This window comes from Pagrus major, chromosome 9, assembly GCF_040436345.1.
Source record: "Pagrus major chromosome 9, Pma_NU_1.0".
In the NCBI taxonomy this organism is placed as follows: Eukaryota; Metazoa; Chordata; class Actinopteri; order Spariformes; family Sparidae; genus Pagrus; species Pagrus major.
In genome coordinates, this window is record NC_133223.1 from 27141111 (window position 1) to 27153169 (window position 12059).

The 12059-nt window shown below is 40.2% G+C and overlaps 1 protein-coding gene across 2 annotated transcripts in view; it reads right to left on the reverse strand.

The window, feature by feature from the left end:
- The window catches only part of ube2f (ubiquitin-conjugating enzyme E2F (putative)), a 45691-nt gene extending 41360 nt beyond the window's left edge, over nucleotides 1–4331 (reverse strand). For both annotated transcript variants that reach the window (XR_012179661.1, XM_073474234.1), the window contains exons 1-2: nucleotides 4132–4331; nucleotides 36–222 (exon numbers count right to left, since the gene is read on the reverse strand). Coding sequence is in view for 1 of the 2 variants with exons in the window: in XM_073474234.1 (XP_073330335.1) it covers nucleotides 36–150 (115 nt within the window). In the remaining variant the exon portion in view is untranslated. The remainder of the gene's footprint in view (nucleotides 1–35; nucleotides 223–4131) is intronic.
- Between the last annotated feature and the right edge of the window lie 7728 nt (nucleotides 4332–12059).

A 12059-nucleotide genomic window follows, 5' to 3' on the forward strand; every position in this document is an offset into this window, starting at 1 on the left:
CGATGGACGGAGTGGACCATGACCCCCCCAGGTACCTTTGGTAAGGAGGCGGTCCCTGATGGAGACCCTGTGGGTGGAGTCGGAGGCTCCAGAGGCACGGCCCGTCTTTCCTCCATCATCCCTCTTCAGCTTACTGGCTAACGTAAGCATGGCAACACTGCTGTGATCCGCCTCAGTCTGCCCCACGCTGCTCTGTGCTGCACTGCACTGCTGCTCAAATGCCTGACAATCGCACAAAGAACAGAACATAAATCAGTCACTTTAATCACACTGCAGAATACAGATAAAAATGGACATGTCTCTCTGGGCAAACCCTATTACAAATTTTAAAACATAACAGTTAAAGGTTTCTTGCACACAAAACAGTTTAATGTTTCGAAATTTCATGAGCACGTAATAATTACGAGGTGGACACACTGTCACGGTTCATCTCACAGTCCAAGCACATGCACACACAATGAACTAACTCTAAATTGCTCACAGAAGTGACGCAGTTGTGAATGTGAATGGCTGTGCTGTCTAGACGTCTCAGCCCCATGACAGACTGATGAGCTGTACTCTGCCTCTAGCTCAGTGCACCGGAATAGACCCACAATGCTGCACAGTAGAGCTGCAGCTATTAATCAATTAGTCGATCTAAAGGAAATTAATCGCCAACTGTTTTTGATTATCAGTCATTTCTCAAGCAAAAACAACAAACATTTGCAGCTGTTATCTTCTTGAAGGGGCTCTGTGGAACTTCTGTGTTGTGCTGGAAGCTGGTCGTTAGTTTATGTTAATGGACTCCATTACTTGAACGTTAGCTACTGCTGCTCTCTGTTAGCGGAGAGCAAAGACGCACTATTACGAGGCACTGGAGAATGGTGCAACAAGTCAAATCCTTTGGACTGTCACGGAAAATCTGACCCGAATCCTTCACAGAGAAACCCACAGTCGTCCGCAGGCAACCAAGAGAGATGGGGAAGGTCTCATTTTTCACATCATGTTATAATCCGCTCACATATAGCCAATAAAAAAGTGATTATTCCATGTAAATTGCTAGAAATTGATACATAGAGCTCCCTTAAATGTAAGGATTTGCTGCTTTTCATTGTCATTTATGATAGGAAATGAAGACTTTTCTGACATTTAAAGACTAAACAAACAACCAATTAATTATGAAAATAATCAGCAAATTAGTAGATTAATGAAAATAATCATTAGTTGCCCTACTACACAGATTAAGTGGATATAGACAACGGAAAGGTGACAGATGGGGGAAAAATAATACAGAGAGAATGATCTTTAAGGGTAAACTATATCCAAAGTCTGAGCAAAGATCTGTTTTGAAATGATAAATCTTGTGATCTTTTTCACATTAAGCCAGCATTTCTACATGAAGTATCACAATAAACACATAAACACATCTTTCATCGACCTATATTTAGGCTATCTACAAAGTGGATCCAATGGTAATGGTAAAAAGGACAGAAAAGGCAAGTGTCTAACAAGTGTTTAATAGGGAAATGATTAGGTTCATGTCTACTCCTTCCTGTACTCACTTTAGCAATAAACTGACTACTACAACATCATTAATTACAGTGGAATAATGAAGTGCTTCATATTGATTAAGGGTAGCCGACTGCAATTAGACTCCTGTTGTGGAAAGACGTGCGAGGCTACAGGTCGCCTTATAGTGTAAGTGTTGAGCAGTCTTGTTATATGTGATTAATTGCAATACACTGAGGTGATTAATACGACAACCTCTTGCCGAATTGCTTTCCTTTACACAAAGCCTTCCCTCAGCAACAGATAAAAGCTGCACAATAAAAGCCAAAGGAGTTAATAATCGTGATCAACTCAAGCTTGCTTTCAGAGAAATGAGGAGTTAGAAAATACTGTGTTTCGCAATATGTACCGAGAGACATATACTGTTTGATATTACTATGCCATCTGATGAAAGATACTAAAACCAAACATTAATACATTGTGTTCTTCAGTAGTGGTTAATCAGCTGAAAAAAAAATGTGATCTTTGATGCGCTCACTCAATTATCTGATAAAGGTGAGTGTACCAGACAGAGGGGAGCCTTCAGAGACAAGCATCACAAATCTTCCTAAATAATATTCAACAGATTCTCTGTAACAGTAAAGTAACAAGAAGAGAAAAGAGTACTTCAGGTCATGCTCCTGCCAACTTTCCAATTAACGGTGCTGCTGGAGGAGGCCATTATCTCTGGCGTGACATTGTTAAACTCAGGGAAAAAAGCATTTACACTTTGTAAATATGTCTTCTGGTAACTATCAATGCCATGCAACACTAACTGCCTAAGTGGTTGAGTACTCAATTCCGGGGAGTGTTTCTTGAGCCTTTTAAAGGTCTAGTGTGTAGGATTTATGCGAATATATTGGCAGAAATTGAATATAATATTCATCATTATGGTTTCATTAGTGTATCATCACTTGAAACTAAGAATCGTTGTGTTTAAAATACCTTAGAATGAGCCATTTTTATCTGCAGAGGAAGCAGGTCCTCTTCCACAGAGTCCAGCATGTTTCTACAGTAGCCCAGAACGGACAAACCAAACACTTGATCCAAAGAGGGTGTTTCGTTTTCCATGTTTTTATCAGCCACCATAGGGGGTGAGACAAGGTTGGTATCTTGTTTGTTGCAGTCTGCAACCTCATTGCTAGATGCCACCAAATCCTACATAGTGGTCCTGTTTATTGGATTAAAGTAAACTGCTATCAAACTATATATAACCATATATACATATATATATATTCTTTCTTGTGACAAATGTACTTATTGTAAGTCGCTTTAGACAAAAGCGTCTGCTAAATGCCCTAAATGTAAATGTAAATGTAACTTTCAATATTAAGAAGCCAACTGTATTATTATCATCACAACCTTTCATTTTGTTGTATAATCACAAATAAATTACAATAAAACTTGTCCATTGAAATCGAAAAACACAAACTCCAGATTCACATCACAATGAGATGCCTGCCTTTAAATTAAAAAAACAGCATACAGCATATCCACATCTAAAACTGCAATACATAACTAGTAAAGCAACTTTCAGGAACATCAAAGGACATTTACAACCACCATGATACACTGCTTGCGTCACTCAGGTAAGGCAGGCTAATGTAGTTCAGTCTTGCTGATAACTTCTTCTGTTATGAAAATGTCCCCTTTACCCTAAGTTTCTGCTAACACCACTGCTCTTTCATTGTTGTACTATTTCACAGGTGGTCAGAGTTCTTTTAGAGAGTTCATTCTGCACTCTGTCCACTCTGTGCGTCCAGTCTGAGCTCGTGTGGGGAGCAGCAGTGGCAGGGGGTGATGGTGTCAGGTGTCAGCGAGTCCATATAATGTGTGTCACTGAGTCTGACTCAACACCCACCTGCCTCAGCTGTCACTCACTGCACCCTGGAGTGTGCTCACTGACACAGACGACCTGGATGTTACTCAAAAGGAACAGGGCCATGCAGCATAAGCAGACAACATAGTTGGCAGAAGATACATATAGAAACACAGACTGATGATGATCGCATGAAATATCTTCTTGTCCTAATGTGCACTCACTCCAAAGTACAAATCTGTTTAGTGTATATCGAGCTTATCTACTATAACCACATTTAATCATTGTTAGCATATGGAGTAAGATCACCTGCTCAGTAAAAAAAAAAAGAGAAAAAAAAGCTATAGCTTGCCTTTAATTTTAAAATGTTCCCTGTAACTCATGGTAGACAAAAACTACATGAGTCCAGGTAACTTAGCTATGGTAGTCCACCAAGACAAAACCTCTTGTAGCACTGCAACCAAGGGAAACAGACTTCGGATCCATGCTAATGTAAACACTCTTATAAGTTAGTTAAGTTACCGCCCCGTCGCTGCCCTATTAGCTCGTTAACGAACCGTAATAACGAGCTGCTATCTCTGCTAATTACAGCTAGCTAAGCACAGTGCCCGAGCTTTAAACCAGCCTCAGCTCAGGCTCATTCCTCGCACATGTGTGTAACTGCACTAAAACATTTCACTTGTTTTATTATGTGAGGACACACGTTTAAGTTGTTAACAAAAGTACCCGTGCTAGCCAGCGTTAGCTTGTGTGTTATCTGAGCGTTGTTTTTTGTTTTTTTTTACCTGCTGTCTCGGAGCTAGCGCTCCGTGCTACACCATAATCAGCCGCCCTCCTCTGTTCACGTCAACGGCAGCCTGCGGCTCCAGCCCGGGGTTAAAGGAGACACCTTCGACTGTAAATAACTGCGAAAATATTTTATTTAGGGGCTCCGAGTGGATATGAACTGATTGGAGAATCAGCTGTCAGAACTTCGTTCCGGTGTCATGGGCAACGGAAGCGCAGTGAATGTCCGGTCGTTATTGTTGTCCGTGTAGACATGGCGGCAGATAAACAGTTCCGCGGTACATGAGTTCTCAAAGGTTCCGGCTTGAAAATTAAAATACAGTCACTAAACCTGCTGGTAGTGAATGGAGCAGAAATCAATGTGATTATTCATGTTGATTCATTTACAGTTATTACACTGTCTAATTTTTCAAATCCCCTTTCAATCAAAACATTTTTTTTGTTTTCCTCCAGCTGAATGTTTAAGCTTCACTGTTAAGAACGATGTGTGTGTGGAGTTGGACACTAGAAGGCTATTTTCACATTCACTGATGAAAATGTAAATTTTGTCTCTGCTCATTAAAAAATCTGATTTTAGAAAGGCAGGGCCTGCGAGCACTGATTTGTGACATCATAAATAGTTTGCAAGCTATTCCTGGTTCAATATTCAGCTTAAAGCCTTCAGTGCACATACACTGAGAATGGATTTAGCAGTGAAGTAGGAGGAATCTTTTGTCCATCAGATAAACTTTTGGAAAGGATTTATATATATATATGTATTTATATACATACATACATATATATATATATATATATATATATATATATATATATATATATATATATATATATATATATATATATATAGTATGAAGATAGATTGAAAGATGATTTAACTTGTTTTGTGGAAAAACGATATCCGACACAAATTATTATTTATTATTATTATTACCCCGGTCTGCCCTCTGTCCTAAACACACACACACACACACACACACACACAAAAGCATACACATACTCATGCCTTGAAATGAGCACCGTTTGCAAAATAAAAAACTGGGACTCGCTGTCGGACAGAACAGCTCATTCTTTCTTGGAGCAAACCCAACTCATCCTAAAGTATGTGGACAAAGCTGTGATTCAGTTGTTATGAAGCCAGGGGCGCGGGGGCTGTCACTGTAAACAAGAGCATGTTCTTGACTGACCTGCCTGGTTCGATGAAAGTTTTAAAAAAAGAGGAGTCTATTAATCTTGGAGCGGATGGTTATATTGTATTTCATCTACATCTGTTTGGACAGGTGCTGGCCATCAGGCTTTCTGCGATGCTCACACGCCGAAGGATTTGCCCCCGTGACAATGTTATGTTCACTCACTCCTTTCACATGGTGTGCTTTAACACTTTGCTTTTGTTAGTCAGTGGAGGCTGACTGAGGACAAAGCATCTGTTTGTATTTTTAGGAGTGGGGCACGTTGTACAGTTGTAACAAGACCAAAGACAGCAGCTGAATAAATTCTTTCAATTGGATTTCGATGAGCGGAATATTAAAAACAGTATGAAGAATAACATCCAAAGAATGAATAGGTAAAACTAAGCATTAAGGGAAGAGAGAGTCGGAGGAAGAGATAGAGAACAAAGGGTCAGAAAACCAGATGGGATCAAGAATTCTAGACAGGCAGGACAGTTTTCTGAGCATACTACAACAACAAATAAAATGTTCCATCCTCTCATCAAATGACCCACAAAAGAGAAAATTCCAGCACTGAAGTGGAAAACTCTCTCTTTGAAATGTAATGTTTCTGTCACTTCAGGGTCTTCAAACTCAACAGGAGCGTAAAGATGGAGATAATAAATGTTTCTCGTGCTTTTCTACCCAAAGGGGGCAATTAATTGGTGCAGGATGCGCCTTCAGGAGTAACAGACTTCTGTTTATCTTTGCAAACAGCTCTGGAAAAATGAAATTTTTAAATTAGCTTCTGTCAACGTCGATGTCTGCAGCCCACAGAAGTCAGAAAACATCTGCTGCCTGCCTGCCAGAAACAGAAATATTAAACGCGGCCTGAAGATATGAGCATTTTTCTCCTGGGCTATTAAACTGCTCTCCTCACTTACATCCAGTCACTCAGGTTACTTCACTGATGGAACAGGTCATGCAAAATGTTTGTCTCATCAGTGACTCTGTTTATACACCTCACGATGCATATGCGATAATGTGCATCCCCTTAACTTAACATCGAATTAATGTTTGGCATTTTAACCCCATTCGTGGTCATTGCTTATACCTTTTCGTCAATAAGTGACCTTAATATTCATTTGCAGCAGCACAGATCAGTCAACCATTTTTAAACCACAGATGGAAATAGTGGGTGTTTTGTTTCCTGCAAATTTGAATGTAAAATTAGATGCACAAGAATATGAACTTTAAGCTGGGTGTATTTTGCTCGTTTACTGAAGGAACAGTTTCTGAATATGGCCGAGTGCCATTCTCATTGATTTTTTTTATACTTTCACAGTATTTATACAGCACGTAGACCTGCTTTATAATAAAAAAAAGACTTGGTAGCCACACTTTCTACACTATGAGACCTTTAAAACTGAGGAGATCACCAAAGTCAGTAGGATTCATCCTCTGGGAACCATGAATCTCTTTACACAGTTTCATGGTAATCTATCCAATAGTTCATAATATATTAAATTGAACTGCCATCTAAACCTTTCACTTACAACACTGCTTTAATGTATTTTGTTTGTATTGTATTTGTTGTATTTTTGTGTTAAACCAGCAGTTACTCTGTAAGTACATTAAAGTGACATCTGGCTGTCAATTGCGATCAGACTGGGACTGTGACTGTGGCAGCAGTGACAGCAGCCCCAGTGGCTCCAATCTTAATCATGTAAAACCAAAGTGTTACACCTGAGGCTCCGCTCTCCCTGCTGGACCACATGACCCGAAATGTGAGGGTGGTGTCTGCTCAGTTTAAGGGAAAGAACTTCTCTGCAACAACGTGACTAATGCACATGTCATAAAGAAACAAATCCATGTTTGCTTTCGTCAGCTGCACTGTTGCTATAACCCATAGGCTGGTTAGAAAACCAAGAAGTACTCCATGCTCTCTTTCTGAAATAAATAAGAGAGAATAAGTACTTTTGTGCAAGCAGATGCCTGAACAAACACTGGCATCATGCTGTTTTTTAAACTAAGTTGAGATACTAAAATCTTAATAAAACTTGAGCAGCAGCAGTTGGTTTTAAGAGGCTTGAGTCTCTGATTTTAGTGTTTCAGGCGCCCATTTGTCATTTCAGAAAAAGACGTATACAGCCATTACCAACACATTACAGGACACCAACTGACTGAGTAGCTCCTCACATCTGTTTTCCCCTCAGGGTCCCATTAGATTAGGTCTAAATCTCTGAGCTGATACTCAGATATAAATGTAAAGAGTGTGACTTGAGAGCAACGGGACGTCTTTTAACAATAAATGGGCAATGACACAGGAGAAAAGTTGGTGGCGGTACTTTGTTGTACCGTCCTCAGACATGTTGTAATCTGATGTGCATCATGTACAAGAGTCACAGGCTCATAGCCATCAGAAGCTTATCACCAGGTGACTCATGTATTGAGGAAAAATGAGGAGGAATTTGACCTCCTGTTATGGAGTACAGCACACTCCAAACAGAAGAAAAAAATAAATGGGAATGTTTTTTATTGGAAATTAATATATTGTGCGCTTCGTTAAACTTATGACAATGAACTTTTAACTGGTTTTGAAACTGGTTATGTCTATAACTGTATTGTATGGCGATTAAATAACTTTTATTTTTGGCGGATCGTTGAGGATGAAGTGATGAGTCTCACAGCCTGAGGAAAGAAACTCTGCTGTAGTCAGCACCAAAACAGTTTTCTTTGTTTCACCATCATCTTTTATCCACTGGGACTATCAGAATTAACACACAACACTGTCAATGAGGAGCTGGAAACATCTGTACAGCAGAAACATCTGACACCCTCACTGTTTTACAGAACTGCTCATTTGGGTTTGAAGTCAGTCCAGCTCACTCTGCAGGGTTCAGAGAAACGAGAAACAAGTGAACAAGAGTTCACTGAAAGTGTGAGTTACTATCTCGGCCAGAAACACATTTGCGTGTGTCACAGTGAAAATGATTTTAGAGTCTCTCTCTCTCTCTCTCACACACACACGAACACACTGTTCTTTGGAACAACACATTTCTGTTTAATCAGTGAAGTCCTCCTTGTTTGAATATGGAAGGAGGAGGAGGAAATAGGTTTGTCGTGACTTATACAAATGACTACGCAAATGAGCTGAGTCATATTTGTGTATTCAAATATGAGTGCTGAAAAGAAGTCTTGTTTGATAATTCTCTGTGGTGAACTTTGAGTGGTGTACGACTCCTGAATGACCCTGTTAATAACAGATATATACAAACCAATAAGGACGATGGCCAATTTGTGTGTGTGTCAGTGTATAAAAGTGAAATCTGTGACAGACACTGATACACTAGAAGCAGCTCAGTCGCCAGAAGAAAATGTTGGTATTGTAGGTTCTTGTGAACCAGGGATATACATTTCATATGTGTTATATCAACATTTCTACCGAACATGTCATATCAAGTTCAGATAAGAGGAGAAGAGGGTGATGGTGGCATGACAGCCAGGCGAGACGGCTGTCAAGCGGGAGACCACAGTTCAAGATGGCATTTCAACATTTATAAGCACAAAACCACTGGATATTTTCAATGAGATTTAATGAGATTCCAGCTAGAAACTGGATGTCTCTGGCGATTTGCAGTCGTGTTCATGGCGACAGAACCAGATTAGTGTAAACATGATGTTCAGTGACTTTTGTGCTTAAACCTAAGCAGAGCATAAGCACAGCCCTAACATAAACACTGAACCTAAACAGAAAGTTTCCATATATCTTATTTATTTGTTTATTTGACAGGGACAGTTCAACGCTTCTTAGCTGAGTCAGCGTTTGCTGTAAGCCGGTGTTTCTCAAACTTTTTCCAGACCAAGGACCACTTAACAACTTAAAAAAACCTCACAGACCACCTGGCGTTCACTTCCCAGCATCCTCAAAAACAATCAACCTACTTAAACTGTATTATTCAAATTATAGCCGAATTAGATGGCGGTCTTGCAAAATAGCCTCGCCTGCTCTTTCATCACTGTCTCCGTTGCCGTCTTAACCGGAAGAATAGAGACATCAGTGTTGCAATGTCTGGCTCTAAACTGGAGAATTTTTTGTTTCACATAACGGTCAAGGGCTGATCGTTTTCTACATAAATCATAAAATCGGTGTAAATATGTTGTGCAGGCAGTGTTGCAAGACGGTCCCGAAATGTTTGGTTACATTGCTGAAGCCTGACAACACAACAGAAAAGCCGATTCAAATAATAAGGTTTGAATTGACATACAAGTTGATTTAATATTAAAAACAATGCATCTGTCCTACTCACTACAAGTTATGAGGAGGTTGGAGTCAATCAATGTCGCATACAGTTTGAGAAACACATAATATTTTACCAAATCTACTCGAGGACCACTAGGGGACTCTGGCGGACCATTAGTGGTTCACAGACCACACTTTGAGAAAGGCTGCTAATTTACACCTGGGCAGGAGACATCGCTGTTGAGAAAATGAACTCTGAGGTATAAAAACAGTTACAAGACAACATATAATCACTACACAACAACACCAGTAACCACAACAACAAAATGATTTCAAAATATTGAAATACTTCAACAATTACACAGATTTCATGAGATTTTTGCGTTTATGCTTGATGCTATTTATGCTGCAGCACTCTCTTAAATTACTCTTAAGATTTGCAAATTAAGATTTGCGAAACTGTTCTGTTCTGTATTAGGCAGTCACCTTCGTTGGTCCCATTGTCTGGGAGGACAACTAACAAACGACATATCAGCGGTTTGCAGAAACATACTGTAAGTTGCCAACACATATTCTGGCAACGGCTTCGCAAGGAGGGAGCATCCTGTCATGAAAATACGGATCACTCGAAGCTGAGAGTGAGCTGAGTTTTGTCAGCGTGGCCCCCATGAGAAGAGGTAATGTTTTTCCAGCAATAATCTTCCACACAGCAGCACAATGTTTGTAAGAGATCTGGTTGGAACTTTGAGCTCATACAGCTGCAACAACAGATAGACGGAAAGGCGCTCGTTTGCCAGATGGTGCCGTGTTCTTTAAAAACTTGGAGCGGATACATACAGCCTCACTTTCCATTTGTCGTGAATCAACAATGCAGTTGAAGATTTTACCCTCTTTTTCTTTTAAAGGATGCTTTAAAATCTACTTATAACAGAGGAGTCCCTTATGAGTATGATGCTGATTATTATCATGTTCAAATCAAGGAAATTATGATACCTGAAACCAGGGGCAAAAAACTAAATAGGGCCCCTCGGATGCCAGCATGGAGAAAATCTTGATATATTTATAGTAAAACAATTCCAACCCTGGTTAAGATTAGGAGTGAGTACTACTAATTTTCTTCATTGCAGGGCACCTTATCAAAAGGCAAAGTCTGTTAAGGCAAAAGTATGCAACTTTGTGCAGAAAGATGGCTGATCCCTTACCATTCATCCTCTGCAGGGTCTGTAGTCGGACCCGAAGAATTAACCCAGAGCGTTGGTATTTGACGATCTGGGAATGAGACTCAACCATTGAACTCTCTTTCAACCGAATTACTTTAGAAGTTACATAGTGTTGCTTTAACCTTGCACGTCGGACCACAGGGCAGTTTATCATGATTTATCTACCACAATAACATTTCATGGGCATGATTATGATGGCTTTATAGCAGAGGAGGGTCAGATTTGGAAACCGAAATAGCTCAAGGCCAAAAGATCCAAGCTGACAACTTTTCTGCCCCTGTGCTACCAGGTGCAGACAATACAAACATGCCCACTCAGAGCAGCTGCATCAGTCAGAGTCGGGTCACGGCCTCGAGTCATGCCAGTGGCTACCAATTGCACAAAAAGTCCTGAAGGCTTAACACTAAGAACGAGGCCAAGATCTCACAAATAAGGACACCGCTGATGTTTCGGTCTGTGAGAAAGTGGATGAAAGGGGAATTTAGTGCAGGATTCTGTCACAGCAGATCTTTTCTGTGGCGGCTGCTGAGAGCATTTTAACACAGATGTTAAAACAGAGGGGGACGCCATTACAACAGGCGTGACCAGCATCACAAACACGACTAATGACAAAGTCTGTGCGGCTGACATATTTCTGCTGCGGCGCTCCCTCTCTCTCAGCTTTCAAAGACATGAGAAGATATCATACAATAGGAGCATTCTGGGGCTCTTGTGCTCAACAAATAAATCCATGATAGACTGCAATGTGATTTTAAGAAAAGGGTCACAGAGGGGCTGCAGAGTCGTCTCAAGCATATCGTGTGTGATATTGTCAGGTCAGTTTCAGGCCAGATTCAAAGAAGTCAATAAAATGTGACAGGATGTTGAACTTGCCTCTAAATACAGAGATACTGCAGGTCAATGAAAGTGCACTTTCAAGTGTCAAAGAGTGGGTTTAGTGGTTGTGGTCCCTCACTGACCCTCCAGTTTACCCCAACATAAGCCTATATGTCACTAGTGATGGTGATGTGTCTGTGCTCATAGGTGAGGATTACGTGTAGTAGCACAGTTACTCAGTAGTGGTTACTTTTAAGAATAGGTGTAAGAAAAGGAAATGAGACAGATCAATACAGGCAAGGTGTCAGTATTGTATAGAAAAAAATATGTTCAACATGGTTTTTATTATATACAGCTAACATTTTACTGTATGTGCCAGTTAATGTGACAGAGACCTGATGTGATGTACCTCACACAAAGAAAAGGTCCAATAATCACTTTTGGTCAAATGCCTCCCTCTAGTGGTACTTCATAAAACAACCTCTCCTAATACTCCACTTGTA